The sequence below is a fragment of the Molossus molossus genome, unplaced genomic scaffold (assembly GCF_014108415.1).
Source record: "Molossus molossus isolate mMolMol1 unplaced genomic scaffold, mMolMol1.p scaffold_m16_p_22, whole genome shotgun sequence".
Taxonomy (NCBI): domain Eukaryota; kingdom Metazoa; phylum Chordata; class Mammalia; order Chiroptera; family Molossidae; genus Molossus; species Molossus molossus.
The window spans coordinates 13,252,433-13,274,604 of record NW_023425358.1 but is presented as its reverse complement, the minus strand read 5'-3'; the positions used below and the strand labels follow the sequence as shown (position 1 = coordinate 13,274,604).

Here is a 22,172-nt window from a genome sequence, read left to right as displayed (position 1 = left end):
CCGCCGGGCCTGCTCCCTGCTCCCTGCTCCCTTGCTCTCCGGGACAGTCTAAGCCGGGCCTTTTCCTGTCCCCCTCCCTGAGACCCCGGGTCCCCCTCCCGTACTTCTCTGGGAGCGGGCGCAGCAGAAGGCCACGATGGTTGCCATGAGGACGAGGAAGGCCACGCCAGCTCCTACGGCCACCCCGATGATGACGGCCATCGGCACAGACTCTGTGGGAGAGAAGCAGGCACAGCTGACAGGGACCCGACAGCCCACACCCAGGGCCCGACCCAGTTCCCGGGGGGGCAGCCTCCGCAAGCTGGGGCCAGAGCCCTGCATTTCCTGGAAGTGCCTGTGGGGGGCGCTGGGCCGGCAGCAGCGGAGTCCCCCAGAGCCAGCTCAGTGGGACATGGGCTGGGTGTGGGCGGGAGGGCAGGAGCGGTGGTGGGCAGGGAGGAGAGCAGCCGGGAGGGGCTGGGGAGGGGCATGACAGATGAGAGGCTGGACTGGGCGCAGGTTAGCTCTCTTGGGTACCGAGCCAGGGACAGTCTAGGATGTGGTGGCTGAAGAGCTGCAAGTCCTGGCTTTTCTTTGAGAAATGACTGTGGTCACGTCCTTGTCCGTTCAGTTTCTGTGTTCCTCCTCGTCCCTTCCCCGGGGGTGGGTGTGAGAGGCGGGCCAAGGCCAGCCAGTTTTGTGAGTTCTCAGGTGTGAAGCAGCACCCCCTTGGGGCCCGCCGGGCACAGAAGTCTTGGTGGTAGAGACCCAAGACTCAGGGGCCAGGGGAGCAGGATCACGGCTCCTTCCTCTTTAAGGAGAAATGCCCCTTTTCCTTGTCCCCCTCCCCGCCTCGTCCTGCGCCTTCCTCTCCTAGGCCAGTCCTCTGGGCATCTGGCAGCCTTTCTCCAGGGGCCCAGGCTGCAGCTCGGCAAAGCCTGGCTCCCCACCGAGTTTCTGTGGCCTGCGCCTGCCCAGCCCAGCAGAGGTGGGGACAGGAGGGTGGTGTTGGGGTGGGGTGGGAGGTGTCCTTCCAGAAGGCCCTGGACTTTCTGTGGCTCCATATGGGGCCCGAGCTCATGATTTGGGGCCCTGAACAGAACGAGAGAATGCAGGGCACAGAGACCTTAGGGTCCCCTGAGTCCATGCCTCCCATTTTACAGATGGAAACACTGAGGTCCAGAGAAGTCGGGTAACTTGGTCAAGGACACACAGCTTCAGCAGAGCCAGGGCAAATCTAGGTTTCCTCTTATCCCTCCCCCCAACGCCCAGTCCAATCCTGCCCAGCTCTGCTCACTGTACCACCCAGCAACTGTCCCCTGCTCTATACAGTCCAGACCCCATCCCTCCTGAGCGACTTTACCTCTCCTAGCTGTCAAACGGATGACAGTGCCCACCTGGGCAGGGAGTGAGCGCAGGTGCCGGCCTCGGAACAGCCTGGCCCCCGGCCCCTCTCAGCCTCTGCTCTGCTTCTGTCCGGGGAGGGCCCTTCCTCACAGAGCGGGGGCTCCCTCCCTCACACCCGCCCCTGCTACTCTATGTGGCTGACTGTGGGACATCCAGGTATTTGTCTTGAGCTGTGGGTTAGCGTCTCATCGTCGTTTTCTTCCCAGAGAAGAAGAAAACCGCAACCCTGGCCCTTGGAGATGCTGCCGGGAGGAGGAGGCCGTCCCCTGCTCCTGAAGAGGGTGCTCGCTGGTTGGCAGTGCTGGTGGTTACGCCGGCGCGTCCCTCCCAGCCCAGGACTTGCACACCAGCTGCCGACTGGTGGCTGAGAGCCCTGCTGGCGTGGCAGGGGGCGGGTGGGGAGGGCCTGGGGCGCTGCACACATTCAGGGGCTGCACATGGAGGTGCCTGGATCGATCGCAATAGTCAGCAGAGAAGGGACTGGGCTTCAGTGACAAATAGATGGTTCTGTCTTCAGCTGCCCTTCCATCAGGGAGGGAAACTACTTTGGAAGCTCACTGGCTCCATGCTTTTGAATTATATTAATTTTGGACTGATTTTGTTTCTCGTCGGACTCCCGGTAGGTTTCCTTGGGATAACTTGGTCTTGTCTCAGCTGAGCCCAGAGCCTGAGGACGACCATGGAAGGTTCCTCACCCTCTCTGGGCCTCACTCAGGGTCTCACCTGTAAAACCAGAGAACTAGGGAAGCGGACCTCTGCCCCGGCCTCCTGCGACTTCACCTGTCCTGACGTTGTTAGCAGCCGGAGGCACCCTCTCATCTGGAGCAGGTGGGCGGGCAGGAGAGGGTCTGATGGGGGCCCGGGGACCCCTGGGGTGGCCATCCTCTGTGGCCTGCCTGTGTGCATCTCCCCTTGTCCACTTTCTGAGGTCTCTGCCCCTTGTGCTGGCTGTCCTTTTCTGGACAGGGCACCCCTCAGCTGTCCCCTGGAGGTTCAGCCTCCTCTCCATCCAAGGCGGTGGACTGGGCACAAAGGGGTCAGGGCCCTCTGAGCGAGGGTGAACACACACGGGACATGGCAACAGGCCGGAGACACCCGGCCAGCACCGGCGGGCTCCGAGGGGCCCCTGGGGACAACAGCAGGCAGCTGCCCGGCCCCCTGAAGCTCGCAGAGGAACTGAGCGCCCAGCTCCCTGCGGGCCAGCGTGGCGGGAGCACGAGGGCAGAGGACCCCACACGTTCGCTGTCCTCAGCCAGCCCTGTGCACTCGGGTTTGCCCTGATTCTCGTCTGGGATTCTGCTTGGAGGGTGGGGGCAACTGTCTCCTGTGAGGCCCAAAGAGCAGCTCAACCCAGGGGTCCTGATGACCACTCAGCTGGGCGGGGTGGCCGTGCTCTGGGAAGCTGGGGGAGGGGCAGCCATGAGAAAGCATGGATTTGCATGGATTGTGCGGCCACAGCAGGGCCTGAGGCCCTGGCCCCTGGGGGCCAATGCCAAGCTGGTGATGATGTGGAGAAGCTGGAGAGTCAGGAAGAGAAAGAAATAGAGGGAGAACAGGCTGAAGGAGCTGTCCCCCGTGGGGAGGAGCCCGGCTGTTGAAGGGAAGGGATGAGAGGGACAGAGCAGAAGGAACAGAGCCTGGTCCCTGGTTGCAAGGAGCCTGTAGGCTCCGGTGGCAATGAGGCAGGAGACAGGTCTCCGGGGTTCCTTGACCCACGCTAGCTGGGAACCCCTCTCCCTGCTGCTCTGACTGTGCTGAACTCTCGAGGTGGGGGAGGGCAGAGAAGTTAGCGGCCTGCATAGGCCTCCCTCCCCCCCTGGAGTCCCCTCCCCTGCTAGCCCTGAGGTCCCTTCCCCCCAGCCCAGGGAGTTCTCTTGTCTCCTTCGTACCTGCTTCCAGCCCGGCTCCCGACTTCATTTCCGAACCTGTTTGGGAATAAAGCAAGCGTCCACAGCCAGGGCCTGGCTGGCCAGGGTGGGGCGGGGCTGGGGACTGCCACCGGGGGGTCCGGGTGCGGGCGGCCCTCTTCAATCACATCTGTGGGACTGCCCCATGGGCCCAGGCTATCCCAACTGAACTTGGAGAGACTTGGAGACTCCAGGGGAAGGGACCAGAGAGAGAAGTCAGGGCTGGGGAGGGTGGGTCTGGGAGGTGGGGTAAGAACTCAGAGGAGAGCATGGGGGGTGAGGGCACCAAGGGGAAGACATGGAGGGAAAGCAGCCGGCCTCGGGATGATGTGTGGATGGTATTATGCAAATTGTATGCAAAGCATTATGCGAAGCAGCACCTATTAGGGAAGAGGTGTTGGGAGACCCTGTGATCCAGAGTCCTTGCGGCCCCGAGGGCCCAGAGGGACCACCTGCATGGTCCAGAGCCTTTGCCGGGCCTGACAGCCTGGGGGTGGCCTTCATCTTGGAGGGGCTAGTCCTGGACAACCCCAGGAAGGGGCAAGGTCTGCAGCCCCTCCCGAGCCCCAGTGGGCGGCGGGTGTCCCGAGCTCCTCTGAGTCCCACTCCGTGCACCCTCTGGTCTGTCAGACCTGTGAGCAGGGACGAGCTCATGACCAGGAGCTGGGCAGCCTGCACCCAGGTCGGGGGTGAGCCTTCGCCTTCCTCCGCTGAGGGCTTCCCTTCAGCTCGGCCTGGGGCCTTGGGGGCTTTCTGGGTGTCTGGACGGGCTGGCTTGTCATGTCAACTGGCACAGGGGTATCTGTGTCCTGCCCAGGGCCCCGGGTTGCCCCTCAGTGGATCGCACACCCCCGCGCTCTTTGGCACCAGACCGGTGCCCCCAGGGAAATGCCGAGTGCAGGCAAGCCGGGGCCTCTACGGGGTGTTGGCAGCTCATCATGGCGAGGAACTTGGCTCGCTCCTGTGGGCGCCCTTTCCCGAAGCAGCACCTCGGAGAGCCAGCTCCCTGAGCAGCTTTCTACCCCCTGGCTTCCTGGCGAGGGCTTGTGCCTCGCCCGTCCTGCGACCTGCCCGAGGCTGCGGGCCGGGGAGCCGGACCCTGACCTGTCCCCAGGCCCAGCCCGCTGGAGCCCTCAGCAGGCTTTCTTTCCCCTCAGGACACTGAAGGCCGCTCGGAGGCCTGCCCCGGGCGGGGAGGGCCTGCCGGCCCCAGCGCCCCGGGCCCCACCTTGCTCCTTGAGCCGGATGATCTCCGTGTCGGAGCCGAAGCTGTTCCAGGCGGTGCAGTTGTAGATGGTCTGGAAATCGGCCCGCACGATGTTGCTGATGGTCAGGGTGGAGATGACACCCTCCTCCGTGCTGACCGTCTCCACTGTGTAGCGCCCCGAGGTCCCCGACTCCAGCACGTTCTCCTTCCACGACCAGGCCTGCCCGGGGTGCCAGAGTTAGGTGGAGACCTCACGCGGCCACCCACACCGGGACCACCGTGCTGCCGCCTCGTGAGGCGCGGCTGACCCCGCCGGGCTCACATGCAAGCCCAGTCACCGCACCGGTCCCCGCACATCCCAACACACCTGTGCTGCACGGACATTCACACGTGTACACACATTCCAACACATCATGAACACGTGCACACACCACACACGTGACAACACCCACATAGCACCCCACTCCACAGTGCCACTCCGTACAGGCGCATGTACACGCACATGTACACGCACACAGAGGTTAGGCCGCCTCGGGGGGCATGTCCTCCCAGACGGGTCCTCATGTGCTTCTACACCGGGGCACTTTCCACAGGCGAGCGGGAGGCTCTGCGGCAGCCACGGAGCACGCCCTGTCCCCCGCCCCAGAGAGGCCGAGTCTAGTTTTGTTACTTTTAGGTCTTGTCTGTACAAAAGCACGCTCCGAGAGTTGTGTTCGTGTATCTTAATCTCTCCTGGTGTCTCAGGGTGATCGTGCACTTCCCCCCCTGTTTCACGGCACACCTGTTTGGCCGGGGTTTGTGAGAATGTCACGCAGGTGGGACAGTGCCCGGCGGGCACCGGGACCGGGAGCGGGGCTCAGGCTCAGCACCACGGACAGTCCAGGCTGTGGGCTGTCCTGTGCCCTGCAGGTCCCCGAGCATCCTGGCCTCCGTACAACAGAGCCGGAGCACCCCTCCAGCAGGTGTCACCCCTCCGGCTGTGACACCAAAGACTCTCCGGACACCACACATCCCCGGGGGCCAAACTCACCAGGAGGAAGACTGCGACTCTGCTCAAGAGTGAGCGGGACGGGGAGGCTTCGGTATTAGTTCTATGTGTGAATTCTTGCCATTTTTGTGTGAGTCTTTCAGACAGTGAATTAACTGCGTGCAGGAGAAAGTGTGAGCAGCAATACTGCTCTAGTAATGCCTCATGTACAGGATGGCACCGAGTTTGTCGCCTCAGCGCCCCAGCCCTGGACACGTGCGCCCATGCCCTCCCTGCGCTACTGGATCATGAGAAGTAGCACTGCCCCGGAGCTGGCCCAGGGTGTCTTCTAGCAGAACGGTCCTGGGCCTGGGGGCTCACTACCCAAAATATCTGCCCACCTCCTCCAGTGCCGCCCCGGCTTGCACCAGTTTCAGCTGGGCTGGGTGGAAGGCTCTTGCACACACGCAAGTGCCCGGAAGGGCTAAGTGTGGCTGCTCAGCTGCCTTAGCTGCACGGCACGAAGAGGAGGTTCCGGGGGGGAGGGAGGATGGAGGCGGACCTTCTCCGTGGACGGAGGCTGAGAGAGGGGGACTCTGGAGGTGCAGAAAGGGGTTTGCCCTCCATAAACTGCACCCTTCATAGGATTTTGCCAAGAACTTGAACCCGGGAAAGTGAAAAAATTGTGCATCTTTCTTTTCCTTCTGCTCCCTCACTTGCTCCCCTGCTCCCAGGATGCAGAATTCCGTCCGAAGCAGCAATGCTAGAACCAACCGTCCCAGCGCAGTGGCAGATGAACCCTGGCTGACAGCGGCTCTAAAGAAGGAGACCGTCTGTGACTTTTGTCTTCAGGTGCCTTTCCAAGACAGCAAGTGGGGGTAACTTCCCCGCGGAGGAGAGGAAGCAGAGGTGGGCACTGGCTGCCCGGTGGGCGCACGGCTGCAAGCGAGGACCCCACCCCCTCCCAGGCACTCACTATGCGGTCAGGCGGCGGTGTGCTCCGGATGAAGCACTTGATCTGGCCCTTCTCCCCGTGCAGGGCGTGCTGGGTCTGGGTGCTGGAGATGATGGGGGGCCCTGTGGGGGAAACGGCATCACATCAGAGATTCGGGAAAGGCAGGTCCCTGGCTGGGCCCCGTGTGGGTGGGTTTGGAAGTCTGTGCATTATTCCAGTCATTCAGCAGACATTTGGGTGACGCATCAGTCACAAACCCCTTCAGGGGTCATGAGTGGACTCTTCCAAGTCAGAATGCCCAGAAGACATTGTAGAGGTTCAGAAGGAGTCACCCCAACATGTGCTGTTATGCCATGTGGATTACTTTGAGTTAAAGGCGATAGAGACCTTGTGGGCTTGAGAGAAACCTCCAACTCCCCTTAACTTCCAATAAGAATTTAAATTAGAATTTAAATCAGAGGTCACATTTTTGACCGACCTATATAGCAGGGCAAACTGCCAATTACTGGACATCTGCCTTTCCTATCGGCCTGCACTGACCTCCCCGGCGGCCCCACGGGCCTTACCCACCCTTAGCTCAGACGCCACGCACACCTCACTTTAACTTTCTGTCCCTCTCTCGTGTATGTGGGCTCCCCATATGTACATGTGCAATTCAATTCGGTTATTTTCTCTCGTTCATCTGTCACGGATCGATCTGATTACTCAATCAGCCCAAAGAACCAGGGGATGGAAGGGGGATCGTCTCCCCACAATATAAATAACCGTGATAGAAGGCAGTGAGCCCTGGGACCCCAGGAACGTACAGATGAAGTGCTAACCGACTAGAGGAGAGAGAGGAGTTCTACCTGGCCGACAGGGAACACTTTATGAAGGAGGCGGTCAGCCCACGAAGGGGGTCGGGGAGCTGTCAGGAGGAAGGGATAGGGCACCTCCACCCTTCCAGCGGTTCCATTTCAAGCCATTTTCTCATATCTCCAGTAGAGGGAGCCCTTGCCTAACAAACCGGGTGTCCTGGGCAGGGCTGAGCATCTGGGGTTTTGAAATGGCTGGTGATGTTCTACCTGTGGGAGCGTCACCCAGGACAGGGGCAATGTGCTGGGCACGTTCATAGCTTTCATCTCACACATATCTCAGGAGATCTCAGGTGGCCCAGGTGAGACCATGGCCCCAGCATCTTCTCATCCAATCCGCGTGTGTGCCTTCGTGTGTGTGCATGTGTGTGCATGTGTTGCTTGTGTGTGTGTGACATGTCGCGGTCCTGGAGTGCCTGTCTCAGCTACTGCCTCAGACAGCCTCGTCCAGCAGTGCGCCCTGTCTCGTCCGGGTCTAGTCTGCCTGTTATCCACCCCAAGTCTTTCCTTCCTGGACACTAGGGGGGATGGAGGAGCAGCGAGTTCAGGCATTTGTGCCGCCAACGTCCTGGCTGGTGGGCAGCTGACGCAAGGGGTACATGAGTGGAGGCCCCTGTGCCCCCTTCCCAATCCTTGGGGTAAAGGCCAGGGCTCAGGAGGCAGAGAAAGGGATCTGAGGACAGGTAACATTATATGGGGAACAAAACAAAAATTGCTGCAAACATAATTGCTGTTTATTAGCCACCGTAATTAAACCAGATTTGCATTTCTATGAGTAGCTCTCAGCCAAGAGGGGAAAAGCCACTGGGAGACACTCAGGTGACTTTCTGAGCTTAGGACGCAAATGGCTTGGAGCTGGGTCAGGCAGCCGTGGGGGCCCCACAAGAGCAGGGCTCCCATACTCGGCTGCCTGTACAAGTGGGCGGGGCCCTCGGCGCCAAGAGGCAGGAGGGCTGAGTGTTTCAGGAACTCGGTCAAGCTTTGCTCTGCTGCTGGGGTGCAGGTGATGAAACCCTAGCACCTCCCTCCCCTCACTTCCCAGGAGCGAGGACTCCCCGGAGCATTCTCAGGCAGACGCATCTGTGTTAAAGGCCTTTTTCAAAGAAACCAGAAATCAGAATAGGGGCAGAACGGGGCTCAGAAAGTCACAGAGCAGCAGGAACACGGCTCATCTCCCCTTCCTGCAGCCGACCTCTGTGATCCTGAGAGCGACGCCCAGCCGTCCCCGCCGGCTGGGATTTGTTCGGAAGAAAACCCCATCATTCTGGATCTCTGCAGAATGTCAAATCCTTCGGTCTCGTTCAGGCCCCTTCGCAAAGGGCCGCACCGTCCCTCACCTGCTCCTCAGATGCCCAGGTGGACTGGCAGGCTCCTCTCCCTCAGCCATGTACCCCACCCCCTGCTCCAGGGACGGGGACCCTCGTTCAGCAGAATCAAGCCACTTCCTTGCTCACTTCCAGCCCGTGGGCATTCTCCTGGGTACCTAGGGGAGTTTGTGCAGAGGGTTGGAGGCAGGAAAGGGGGGTGGAGGGCCAGACCCTGGAGGGAGCAGATTCAATCCTGGGCAGACGCCAGGGCCCGGGCGGGGGTGTCCCATCCAAGAGGAATGTCCTTCCATGATGCGTGTTCCCTCCTCAACACGCCACTTAAATCTCTGCTGGGAAATTCCTGAATGTCTCAAGTGGTCGTGGAATGTCAGCCCCTCCCTCATTCACCCGCTACCCCAGAAACAAGGCTGCTCCTTAAAAAGCTTCAGGCTGGGGGACCCTGGAAGTCCTGTGTGAGTCCCCAGACTGGCTGGTCCCCGGGCGAGTGGACCGGAGCTGCGGTGGTCATGGGCTGGCCCTGCCCAGCACCCTCCGAGGGCTGGCGGCGGGGTGGCCGAGATTTCACCGGGGCCTGGAGCCTGAGCTGAGTGTCAGACCCAGAGCGGCAGGGAAAGGCTGCAGCCGTGTTGCCATGGATATACGAGGTGCCATCGGATGCTGTTATTTTTAGCCCTGTGGTGCCAATTTATTGGTGGTGTGCTAGGGACACATAGGAAAGGCAGGAAGGCCCCTGAGTCAGGGTTCTGCCCGCGGCAGGTGGCCTGTGAGCACTTGGGGCTGGGTAGGTCACCCCACTCTGGGAGGGGAGAGAAAAGGGAACAGATGAGGGGCTGGCTCATGGAGACAGCAGAGGGGCCTGGCTAAGGGAACGCCAAGATGGTCAGTTTCCTAGCAAAGGGGGAGCAGGATGAGGCTTTCAGGGGGCGGCTTCCTGAGATGAAGCCGACTGGGCACATTTCTGGAAGTGGGCTGGGCCCCTCCCGAGGGCCAGGCAGACCCGGTGGGAGGAGGCTTGCAAAGGGCCGTGGGCATGGCAGACACGAGGTCGGCCACCAGGAGCCCAGGGGAGGATGTCTGGAAGCAGCGGGCGGCCTTGGCCTTGGTGCCTGTCACCCCTCAGCCACCTCGGGCTCCTGATCATGGCCAGGCACGCGTCACAGTGGGGACATAGAATCTCTGTCCTGGGGCCACGCCGTCTTGGGTCTGCCCTGAGCTGGGGCCCAGCTTCTCCAGGGCCGTCTCCACCCTGTCAGCCAGGCCTGGTCTCAGCCCTGCCCCCCAAATGCTCCGTGCAACAGGCCTCCAGTAGCTCACACGGCGTTCTGGGGGAGACACGGAAACTCCCCGCTGTCATTGTTCTTATTATCTGCGACAAGACACCTTCCCTCCCCTTCGGGGGCCCCAGGGCACTGGTCTTGTCCATGTGACAGGGGTGCCAGGTGGGTGGCTCTATGCAATGGGAAGAGGCCTATCAGGAGCCCAGAGACCCGCCCGTAACTCCTAACTCCCCGCCAGGGCCGAGGTTAGGGTTAAAGGCGGGTGTGGTTTTGGCTGCCCAGCGACCCTCTGACCCTTTTTCCTGGCCAGGATCAAATTCCTCAGCTACCGTTCTTAGGGCTGAGACCCTTCAGAAGACAAAAAAGGAGAGAGGTGACCAGAAAACCACCCAGGTCCTTTCCAGGTCAGAACCGAACTCCGGCCTGGACTCGACGAGAGGACATCAGAGCCACGCACCCACAGCGGGAGGTGACGGCAAGGCCCAGAACTGATGGCGTCCCTTGGGTCCCTCTCCCTGCCCCACACCCCCAGCCCGGCAGGAGGGGGTCTTACCATTGACAGTCAGGGTCACCTCTCGCTCCCCGGCCCCCACCCGGGGCACCACCGCTCGGCACACGTACTTCCCAGCATCCTCTTGGCGGACAGCTTTGAGGGTCAGGGTCTTTTCATTGCTCAGGACCTGGGAGAATCAGGCACAGAGTTGGGGTGACTCTCTGTCTCAGAAGCGGAGTCTGAGAGACGGGTCTCCAGCATGTCAGTGAACCAGGGCTGGGGTACGAGGCAGATGTTTATTCATGGCGCCGGCGTGTGGGAGAGCCCACACACCAAGGAAGGACTCTGTGGATGAGTGCGGAGCAGGAGGGGACCTCCTGGCTGCACCCCGAGGCGTCTCCCACGGAGGGGCTGGTCACCGACCTGTTCCCGGCTGGCCACAGGCGAAATGACCCTACAGCTGAGCTTCTCTGAGGGTCCCGGCCTTTTCTGAGTCATTTCCAGGGTCCCTTTGGCGTGTGGTTTGGGGCGAAGGAGAGAAAACAGCCCGTGGCCTTGGCTGGACCACCCGTGAGGCTCTGGGCAGCTCCTGGTCCTCCCTGTGCTGCCTGCCGAGCCCTACGCCGGGCTCAGCTCCCAGGGCAGGGCGGCCTCGGGCACCGAGCTGGCCGCAGGGACGCTGCCCTGCCCGGGCTCTCTGGTCCTCCCGGGGCCGCCTCGGATGCGCATGGAAGAACGTGCGCGTTTAAGGAGGAACACGGGAAGAGAGCGGAGCGTGGCCCAGAGGCCGAAGGGCACCTTGACTCGGTGGGGACCACCAGCCTCTTACCAGGTTCATGGCAGGACACCCATAGTGGCTGCACGTGTGAGGGGCTGAGGAGGGCGTGTGGGAACCTTCCAGGGTCCCTGTCCCTCACTGGAGGCCGACACCCCGACAGAGGGGTGGCAGGGGCCGGGGAGGCCGCTGCCCTGGCCCGGGCCCCACCCCGCCAGAGGCTCCCCGGGACTCACCACGCCAGAGCCTCGCTTCATCCAGACGATGGTCAGGGACGGGTTTCCAGTCCAGGCACAGCTGAAGACAGCGTCTGAGCCCAGGTCCACGAGCAGGGACTGTGGCTCCGTCGTCATCCGGGGCCCGACTGTGAGGGCGGAAGGGAGAGACGGGGCTCTGGTGGGCCGGGCGTTCTGGGGACCCTCTTCGCTGCTTCTCACTTCCCCCCGTCTGGGTGCTGGCCTCAGTCCACTGCAGCCCGTTCCCTCCCGCCCCGGGCCTCTGCCCCTCCGGGCCTGGGGTCAGGACGCCAGGAAAGGCCCTCCTGGCGCCGGCCTCCCCGGGGCCGCTGCAGGAACCCCGCACCAGGAAGGGCCTTCGGGCCCCTTCTGTGCCTGGACACGCCCTCAGGGCTCGCCTCGCCCTTCCCTGGGTCCTGGGCCCGGGAAGCGCCCCCTCCCAGGGTGCGGCAGAGGCCTTCCCCTTGGGCCCAGGGATCTTCATATCTCTGCCTTCAAGACAACGGGCCCCTCCTGAGCCTCCCAGGCTCCTCCTGGCGTTGGACCAGGTGGCTTTCTGGTGCCGCCACCTCTGCCCCCAGGTTGTCCTCTGTCCAGCCCATTCCGGCCTCTTCTTCAACCCCAGCTGTGCCCACACCCCTGCTAAGTGGTGAGGTGAGCAGGGCTCCTGGCCGCCTCCCCAGAGCCTCCTGCAGGCCACGCCTGTCCCCAGAGTTCCCAGTGGTGAACTTTAGGCGCGGGGCCGGAGAGCCGATTTCAGGGAGCAAAAGGGGAAACTGGGGTCAGCAGTGCAGCCTCGTCCCCTGATGCAGAAGGGAGCACAGTACTCGTGGAGGCTGCCGGGGAGAGGACGGTCAGCCGGTCAGCCGCAGAGAAAGTTTGTGAAAATGCTTTCGCACTGCAGGGCGGTAGAGGCGCTAATGTTTATTGCTGTGGGTGCCCAGTCAGCTGGGAGGCCGCCCCCAGGCCACCAGGGAGGAGGGGACGTCGGTGAGCCCTGAACAGCAGGGCAGTGGGTTGTGCAAGCTGGGTCTCGGGTTTCATTCTGCCCCCTCCACACTGTGTAGCCTCGGCCCCTGTCCCCTCCGTGGGGCACTGGGAACAATCACTGCCTCTGGTGAGGCAGTGAGGCTCTGTGCACAGGGACAGCTCCAGGAGCGAGGGAGGCATTGCCCTTGTGTGCGGTGAGCCCCGCACTGGCTCCAGTCAGCGCACACGGCCCGGCCCGCCCGGGAGTCGCACACTGGCTCCCCTCAGTGCACACGGCCCGCCCAGGAGCCCCACACTGGCTCCCCGTCAGCACACACGGCCCGGCCCGCCCGGGAGTCGCACACTGGCTCCCCTCAGTGCACACGGCCCGCCCGGGAGCCCCCCGCACTGTCTCCCCTCAGTGCACACAGCCCGCCCAGGAGCCCCGCACTGGCTCCCCTCAGTGCACACAGCCCGCCCAGGAGCCCCGCACTGGCTCCCCGTCAGTGCACACGGCCTGCCCGGGAGCCCCGCACTGGCTCCCCGTCAGTGCACACGGCCTGCCCAGGAGCCCCCCGCACTGTCTCCCCTCAGTGCACACAGCCCACCCAGGAGCCCCCCGCACTGTCTCCCCTCAGTGCACACAGCCCGCCCAGGAGCCCCGCACTGGCTCCCCGTCAGTGCACACGGCCTGCCCGGGAGCCCCGCACTGTCTCCCCTCAGTGCACACGGCCCACCCAGGAGCCCCCCCGCACTGGCTCCCCGTCAGTGCACACGGCCCACCTGGGAGCCCCCCACACTGGCTCCCTGTCAGCGCAGACGACCCAGGCCGGAGCCACACAGTGGCACTCACAGTAGACGTCGACCGTGCGGCTGGTGTTGGTGCTGCCCAAGGCGTTGGTCACCTCGCAGGAGACCGGCTCGGAGAAGTAGGTGTAGTCCACGGTGGTTCGGTACACTTCTCCCGAGGCTTCCTTGATCGTCTGGCCCCGCTTGGCCCACCTGCAACACAGCGCGAAGGCTGGGCTGACCTCTGGTGGCAAGGGCGTCCCTCCTGTCCGGGAAGCTGTCGCTGGGGGCTGACACACCCACCCCACAGGGAAAGGAGGCTGGGCCGGGGCCTGGGGCAGGCCCCTGCGGCTCCCCAGGGGAACACTCCCCACGGGGTTGGTTCCAGGGCTGGGGGGAAGCTGGCGGTGCAGGCTAGGCTTTGGCCGGAGGGTTGCCAGGTGGTCAGTGACCCTGGACAGTGGGCTATTCTGGAGGAGGTGGGTTGACTGTTCGGCCCGTCAGCCCACCTGGCTGGCCAGGCAATGAATTATAGCACGACAGTCCGCAGAAGGCTTGGCTCCCTGCTCTGAGCTCTGTCGGGGACCCTTCCCTGGCGCGCTGGAAAAGGAGGCGGAGTCTGCAGCCCCAGAGGCTGGTGGCACGTGCGCACACACAGAGGAGGCTCCAGGAAGCCTGAGTTGCAGACCAGGTGGGAAGCTGCCGGAGAGGGGTTCGCAGGGCCCCACTGCCCTCCCAGCCAGTTCCCTCAGCTCTCCTGTCCTGACTCCTGGCCCCAGAGCAGGTGCCCTCACAGTGCCCCCCTCCCACCCTCCCACCCTGGCTCTGCGCCTTGGCTCCTGTGTCCTGCTTTGTCAGGGAGGCAGGAAGAAGGCTGTGCCGACTTCCTCAGCCCACCGACCTGGCCAATCAGGGCCAGAAGAGGGATGAGACCAAAAGGCTCCGTCCTGGCCTTGGGGCGCAGGGCATGGTGTGGACCCGTGAGTGACCCCCTGTCTGGCGGGTGCTGGCAGCCCCAGGGAATGTGAGAGTGTGGGGGTGTGGGGGGCTCCTTATAGGTCTCCAGGAAGAGAGCTCATCGCTTCCCCTGGTTTAATCCCACTGTGGACAACACGCACTTCAAACCCCAAACCCCCACCCAGCTCCTCCTGCAGTTCAAGCCTGTTTCGGGGTGCATGTCTTCAGCCCCCACCAGGTCTCCCTGTGACCAGGGATCTCTGTAACCCCGGCCTCCCTGCTGGCCCTGCCTTCGCCCCTCCTCATTCCCGGGAGCCGTCCCGCCTTCCGCCCTTCCCTCCGTCGGTTCCCGCCCCGCCCGTCCCTGGGCCCCAGAGATGGCCATCTCTCAGCACCGCGGCTCCCGGGCTGGCACCATGTGGTTATTACTGTGAATTAATATCGGGTACTTATTAAGAACACGATTAATAAATAACAATTATAGTTTAACAACAGAGCAGACCATGCTTCCTGAGAGCTTAAGGAGCTTCCCAGTGCACCATTATGAGTTATTCATGAATCACTTCAACTTCTAGCTTTAATTTAATGACTAGATTTAATCGGCATGGCCCCTGCCTGAGGTGGATGAATTCAGTTCCAGACACGCGGCTGGGGAGCAGCGTTCAACCCTACACCTCCCACCCGGCTGAAGCGAGGGGTCAGGGTGGGGTCCGAGCAGCTGGCTGGGCCGGGAGGAGGGCGGGCAGCTGCCCGGGCTCTGCCCAGACCCTGCTCCTGGCCGCTGACCGAGCCCAGGCTGGGGCTGGGGGGGGGGGGGGGGCTGCTGCTCTTCCATCCCCACAGGGGTTCCTCCCTCCCTGTCCAGGCCCCTCACTGTACAAGCCGTGGAGGCTGGAAGCTGTACCCCTTGGTTCTGAGGGGTTCAGGAGAACCGCGGGGCTCTCACGGGCCTGGAGCGCAGCGCACGGCTCGGGGTGTCTTCGCCAGCGACCTGTGCTGTCTGAGCCCGGCCTCACAGGCAGAGTGGGGAGTGCGACAGATTCTTGGACTGCCCTCTCCCAGGGTCACGCAGGAGCTGGCTGTGGGGGCGGAGCTTGTGGGGACCCCAAGGAGTCTCCTGCTCACGTCTCACTGGCCAGTCTTCTCCCCATCTTTATTCCCCTCCCACACCAAGAGCCCTCTCTGGGGATCCCTCCCAGAACCCCGAGCCACCTGTCTCAGCGGCTGCACCGGCGGGCCAGACCCCGCCCCGGCCCTCCTCAGCTCTCTCTTCTCCTCTCGGTTCTCGGGGTGCTCTTGTCGTGTCCCCTCACCCTCCCACCGCCCACCTACGCCCGGCTTCTCCCAGCCCCTCAGACACAGGAGTTGGGGTAATAAGCTCTCCCAATCAAGGTGACCTGAGCAAATATGAGAGGCTGAATTATCTGTATCACAGAATCAGGGGTCTGGTGTGTTGCAACCCACCGGCTGTCCTCCAGTAGCCCCAAGTTTCACATGGGTGGCGCCCCCTCCTCGTAACCCAGGGCGTCTCAGAGAAGCAGGCGGAAGACACACTTCAGGCTGCATTGGGGCCTGTTCTCACCCAGGCTCCGGTCCCCAGGGGCGGCCAAAGGGAGAGCTGAGCCTGGTTAGATGTGCCCCCGTGCCCACCCAGGCCCTTGCTGCGCGCTGGGGCGAGGAGGGCAGGGGCTAATTTCCGAGATCACAGCCTCTCGTGTGGAACAGCAGGAAGCCATCGGGAGGACTGGAAGAGACACAGATCCCTGCAGTCTTGTCAAAGCCAGTTTAAGGCTTTGCTCCCGGACCCAAGGAGGCATCTGGAATGACCTGCGGGCAAGACCTCCTGAAGCCGGGCGGAGAGGCAGTGGGAGGGCCCCCCCCCCCCCAGCCCTCCGCCCTCTTCTTTCCCAAGCCGGCTGGCTCTTGGGAGGTCTGCAGGGAGCCCGACCCACTCTGAAGAGCTCTCAGGACCTTTGGCTAGAAGTCCATGGGGAAGGTGACAAGCAAGGGCAGGTGCCCCCCTTCGAGGAGGCCACCTGGCCCACCCAACAGCTCCTCCTCTGTGTGAGGGGTGTGCCTGTGACTGTGACCCTCAGGACCGAGCCCAGGGAGGGCTGCATGGTCTCTGATTGCTTGTTCATTTAGTTAAAAAACACGACTTTGAAATTACAGATACGTTGCAAGAATAGTGCAACGAGCCGCCTTTCCTCTCAGTGTGACCCTCTAGCCGCGCGGGCTTCAGGGTCCTGTCTCGCGGGTGCGCTTACACCTCGTAACCATCGGCACCCCTGGTGTCCTGCGCTTTTGGGAGGGTTTCTTGGGTGTTGGCTCGCCCTGTGCTGGTCGGAGGGCAGGTGTGGAGGTGGGGGTGAGGTTGTGTCCTGGAGCACAGCCCTGCCCTCTGCCCAGCCTCCAGGTCCTCAGATGACCCAGAGCCGAGCGGTGCAGAGAAATGGGAGGTGGACCTGGTCTGCGCTGGTCTCTTAGGCCCAGCGAGCATCCCTGGGACGCTGTGAGGGTCACTGTGGGCTGTGTCTGTCCCGTGGGCTGTGGCATGAAGAGCTGTCAGTGAAACTGGCATTAGGGGTTATCTTCTGGGTATGTGGGGCCTGGTGTTTGGGGACCTTGAGCAGGGAGCAGACAGCAGGGACAGGTCAGCCTTGTCGACAGGAGCTGGGCCTGGAGGTGCGGAGCCGGAGCCCAGAGAAACGGTCTCTCTGGGTGTTTCCTTCTGCATCTTTAGTCCCTTCCAGGCAGATGCTGGGTCCCAGCCAATCCCGCCCTGGCCCTGGACCTCCTGGGCTGCTCGACTCCAGGGATCCCCTAACCCGGTGGACAGCTAAACCGGACAGGACAGATGGGTTTGCCTACTATTTAAAAATATCCTCAAGGACAAAGACTGTCTCTCCTGGTTTCTGGTCTCCATGCTGTTTTCCTATCTGCACTGCAGGGGGCACTGCCCTACGTCCAGCCCGAACCTCTGGCTGCTCTTTGGCCCATTACCTCTGATTCTGCCTCTGGGGCTGCACAGCCCCTCTGTCTCCCGCCCTGCACCCACGCTGGCCAGCGTGTTTCCTACTCTGAGACCATTAGCGTCTCTGTTACTGGCTGATGCTGCAGCTTAATAACCCATTTCAATGGCAGAGGCAACACTGGGCGCCCCCATCAGGTCTGGGTGGGAGGGAAGGGACGGGGCGAGGTTAGGCCATGGTGAGATCCAGCAGGCGAGGCCCGAGGCTGCCCTTGAGCACCTCTGAGGTCACGTCTCCGGATATCCCGTGCGGTGTGCAGGCAGGAGGGTACCCGGAGGAGCAGCTCGGAGCGTTCGGCCCGCCAGTCGTGTGTTTGTGCCTGAGAACCAGCACAGCCGCACCCCGTGCCCGGCCGAAGGCCAGTGTCACTCAGCTGCAGCGCTTGCCCCCGAGGGGCTCAGTCAGCAGGGAAAGACAAGCATGTAAGGAGTAGTGATGTCTGGTCAGTGTTGTGAGCAAGGGATGCTCAGGCCAGGGGTGTGAAAGTCCCGGGGGCCCCCTGGGCAGGGCCAGCTGTCCCAGACACCCCACCCCACCCAGGTGAACAGTTGGGTGACAAACTAGAATCCAGGTGCTGACCTTGCTGTTCCCTGGTTGTTTTAACGTTTGCCCTGAGCCTCTCTCCCTCTGTTCAGAAGCAAGGGGTCGACGAGCTATTCAGACAGAAGGGGGTGCCTACCGTCCCCACCTGGCCCGGGCGGAGGGGAGAAGGCAGGAGGAAAGGGGTGCTCGCCTGGCCAGGGATGGATGGAGTGGTGGGGCACGGAGAAGGACGGGGCGCCCACACTGAACCCGCCCTGCCGCATGCCCAGGGCCACGGCGACAGCCCACGTGACAGGCAGGGGTGTGGAGGGCCCAGCGGCCAGGCCGTGCGTCCTCGGCGTGGCCCTTACCTGTAGTGGGTGACAGCTGGGTTGGCCTTCGCAGAGCAGTGGAAGGTGACGACGTTGTCCTCCAGCACTGGCTGCGGCTCCACCGACAGGTTGACTAGTGGGGGGTCTGCAGAGAGAAGGGAGTCTCTTGTTGACCGGGGAGCGGGGTCCATGGTTTGGGGGAAGAATGAGGCAGGAAGACCCAGGAAGACCCCCTCGGCGACATGGAGGGTAAAGGCCAAGTTTCCACCACCCATGATCCTGGGGACCCTCAGAGCAGCCACCACTCCAATGATCCCAGAAAGTTGGGGGCTTCCGCAAGGGCTCCCCCACTCCCTGGAGATGTCTGCAGCAGGGCTCCCCCTGTGGATTCAAAGCCTGGTGTTTAAATGAACAGCCCACCGGAAAGTAGGGCTGCCCGGTCCCAGGATCAGGCCGCCCACCCTCCAGCTCTTCGGGAGAACAGAACACTCCAGAGGGGAGAAGGGGGGCAGGTACAATGGCGTGAGGGGAGTGGACACTAGGACCCATTAAATGCACACTGTCTTCGAAACGTGTGTCTCACATCTCTGTGTCCAGGCTCAGTGCCTCCGTGGACTTGAAGGGGGCAGTTACACCCTTCATCAGCCTGATGGTGTCTCCCGCGTTTTGTCGGGGCCCCCCAGATCCCGCTCCCGGCTGGCCCCGGCTTCCTCCTTCAACACGGTGAGAAGCTCTAAAGTGCTTGGTGGTGAGGGGTGGAGGGGACTGAGAGAGGGAGAGACACAGGGAGACAAGAACGGAGACAGAGAGACACAGAGAGGTCTGTGCAGGAAGGATGGTGGACAGGCAGACAGATACCCACAGGGGAGAGAGACATGGGGGGGGGGTGAGAGGTGCAGAGGAAGAATAAGAAAACAAAGCAGAGAAACACCACGAAGGAGAGATGGGGACAGACAGAGAGACTGACATACACCGAGAACCCTAATCAGACAAAGATTTCAGACTAAAAGCAAGAAGACCAAGCAGACAGAAACAGAAAATGACAGGGTTCTGGGGAGGAAAACCGGACAAAATAATGAGGAGTAGAGAAAAGAGACAGGGAGAAAGAGACCCTGAGATACGGAGATGGAAGTGGAGACGGGGTGTGGGGACCCACAGAGAATGGAGAGGCGGAGAAGCGGCTCAGAGAAGGGCTGGAGGCTGCTGGCCCCCTGCGCTCGGGGCAGCTGGCTTGGGACCCTCTCTAAAAGCGGGTGCCCATGCTCCGGGGCCTGTGCTGGCTCCCAGGCCTGGAGGGGTGATGACAGCCAGTGCCCATCCCTCTTCCTGTCCTGTTGTGAGGCCTGGCTGGAGTTCAACTCTGGGTGAGTTAAGAGGGCAGCGTGGTCCCCACGGCCTGGCCTGGCCCTGGGCAGCCTCTGGCCAGTCCCTACCAATAAGTGGAGCAAATTGCTGGAAGGTTCATGAGGACTTCCTAGGGGTTCAGCCATTTTCAGAACAAGAAGTAAAGAGGAAACACGCTGACCCATCTGGGTGCGTGTGAAGGGTCTCAGGAGGGGAGCAGGACTCCAGCCTGCCTGGCCTGGCTCCTGTTCGGAATGACAGGTGAGGTTCGGAGCCCCTCCGAGGGCCGTGGAGAAGCTCCAACGGCAGACGGAGCCTGGCTCCCCAGAGAGGGATCCATTTGACCACTGGGCCCCGTTTTGCCCCGCACCATGGTGCTCAAGCTGGGCCAGGCCAGGTTTCTGCAGACAGCTTGTTAAGACACGGGTTCCTGAGCAGCAGGTGGCCGACTTTGCGGGGGCCTGTGTCCTACTTTATCCCTCCTGATGGGACCACCATCCTTGGAGCATCTGCTCTTGGAACAGCTGGCTTGCCTGTCTTTTCCTGGAGAATTACCAGGGAAGTCACAGGTATTTCAGCGATCTCAGCTTAGGTTGTAAAGTGTAGTTGAAGTGGTCACAAAGGGGCATGCAGCAAGGGCTTGCCGTGAGACCTCTCCATCCACCTTCCCCGAGAGCTGTGACCTCCAGGAAGCTGCAGTTGCTCCCCGCTGCTGCCCATCACGTGAGCGGCAGCCCACCCAGCCTGGGACGAGCAGCTCCAGGGCCAGACTAATCCGGAGTCCCAGCCCTCTTCCCACGCAGGGCTGGCCAGCCCAGCTGGGGTCCGAGGCTCTGCTGGCGCCACCCCCAGAGACATGGAGACCACAGAGGAGCTCACATCTCCCTGCGGGTCGGAGAAGCACGTTCCGAGGGATAGGCATTAGAGCATCGCCATCTGGGCTTGATGTGTGGCTGGCTCCTGTCCTCACATTACGGAACCGGTACTGCGAGGTGGAGTGAATGTCTCCATCCAACTCTTGTGTGAGGAGGTGATAGTACCAGTTAGACAGAATCTAGAAACCCCACAGAGAACTTGAGGGGGCAATTCTGGGAGGCCCATCCCCACCTTTGTCAAATGATGGGTTTGGGGAGCAGGGGGATGGAGCACATTCCTATGGGGACCTTCTAGCTGCCTGGGCCCCTCTTCCATCACACGCCTGCCATTCTCAGTTTATCCTGTGGGAGAACCTCCCGCAGCTTCCCGCCTCCCAGCTACGCCCTCGACACCCGGCTGTCCTGCCGGAGCTCAGGAGCAGGGGCCTGGGAAGCGCCCCTCTCTCCGGCATTCCCCTCTGGATGTGGGTGTGAATCTGCAGGCACCGACCAGGCTCCAGAGGCATAAATGGTTTATGTCGTGTCCGACTATTAAACATGGTTCTCATCCCACTCGTGATGTCAGCTGCATGGCTTGCAGAGGGCGGCTCTGATGTAGCGGGTGGAACCGGGCTCACATCGAACAGATGTTACAGCTGAGAGTCTGTTAGCGTTTCTATCAGCAACGCAGGCACGTGTGTGTGTGTGTGTGTGTGTGTGTGTGTGTGTGTGTGTGGTGTCTGTGCACCCGCTCAGGGGAAACGTTACATGGAGGAGGGGGTGGGAAAAGAGAGAAATTCCATGACTTAGTGATTTTATAACACATCCATTTGCAACTTGGCAGCTGGATGCAGAGTCCAGATGTAGTGAGACTTTGGGGGTGTTGAGCTTTCTCTCCCATTACTCAATCTGGGGGCTTTGTCTTCCGTTGGGTAACATAGAAAGACCAAGGGAAACAAACAACACATGTGCTTCTGCTGAGTGTGGATGCTTCTTGGTTGACTGAGAAAATGAGCAGGTTTGCAAAGGCAGCTCCGACCCAGCCCGTGGTGCCCCAGTGAACAGCCGGACGCCTACTGAATGAACGAGTGGATGCCTGGAGTGGGGAGGGAGCAGGGGGCCAGGGGTCCAGGGAGCCTGTGCTTTCGCCTGGCACACCCTTGCAAACACTTTTGGGAGGGGACCAATGGATGGAGACCGCTCCCCTGCTGGGCTGTGGGACCCATTGTGGGGGGGCGGTCGCACACCCATGGCCGTGCATAGTAACAACAGCTAACAGGTACGAAGAGCTTACCACGTGCCAGGCACTGTGCTAGGGATATCATCTGACTAATTTAATCTCACAGCAACCCTATGAGGTAAGCATTATTACCTCTGTATCCAGATGAGGAAACTGAGGCACAAAGAGGTTGAATAACCAGGTCAACCTTGGCAGAGCGGTGGCCTTCCCTGTGCTTCCGTGGGTGGGCGGACCGGTGGAACCAGGCCTCGGGTTCTAAGCCTCATTCTGACCTCATTCCTGACACCTCCTCCTGTGGCTGATGCCCTTGGAGAGAGAGGCAGCCAGGCCCAGAGACCTGGCAAGGCTGCCGTGCTCCTCTGGTGCAGACTGTCATCCGTGTCCTCTGGGACATCGATCTCAGCAGAGTGCATTTGGGGCAATGGCTTTTAGTAGTCGGCGGGCCGTGCGGGTTATCCTGGTGGGATGCACCTGGTCTGGAGCAGAAGCAGGCTTCTCCAGGGTCTCCCTGGCAGGGCCCGGCCGCGCCCTGGGAGCCAAGCACGTGGTTTCTTCTGTGCAGGATTCATGGCTGGCGCAGGCCTCCTGACCAGGCTGGGGACGGGGGCGGGGGGGGGGGGGGGCGCGCCGCCGCCGCCACAGCTGGCAGCTCGGCTGTCTCAGGCCTCCCACCCTCATGCCTCCCAAGCTTGGCGTGTGTCTGGAGAGAGCTCAGATTCGTGGTCAATCCCAGGGCAGGAAGGGAGCT

General features: G+C 61.9%; 1 protein-coding gene across 1 annotated transcript in view; it reads right to left on the bottom strand.

Annotated features, from left to right (window-relative positions):
- The window catches only part of KIRREL3 (kirre like nephrin family adhesion molecule 3), a 115,378-nt gene that overhangs the window by 5,147 nt on the left and 88,059 nt on the right, over positions 1 to 22,172 (bottom strand). Inside the window, exons 7-14 of the mRNA XM_036277257.1 lie at positions 18,026 to 18,131; positions 13,208 to 13,356; positions 11,386 to 11,513; positions 10,435 to 10,561; positions 6,444 to 6,544; positions 4,522 to 4,720; positions 3,276 to 3,311; positions 105 to 212 (exon numbers count right to left, since the gene is read on the bottom strand). Coding sequence (XP_036133150.1) covers positions 105 to 212; positions 3,276 to 3,311; positions 4,522 to 4,720; positions 6,444 to 6,544; positions 10,435 to 10,561; positions 11,386 to 11,513; positions 13,208 to 13,356; positions 18,026 to 18,131 — 954 coding nt within the window. The remainder of the gene's footprint in view (positions 1 to 104; positions 213 to 3,275; positions 3,312 to 4,521; positions 4,721 to 6,443; positions 6,545 to 10,434; positions 10,562 to 11,385; positions 11,514 to 13,207; positions 13,357 to 18,025; positions 18,132 to 22,172) is intronic.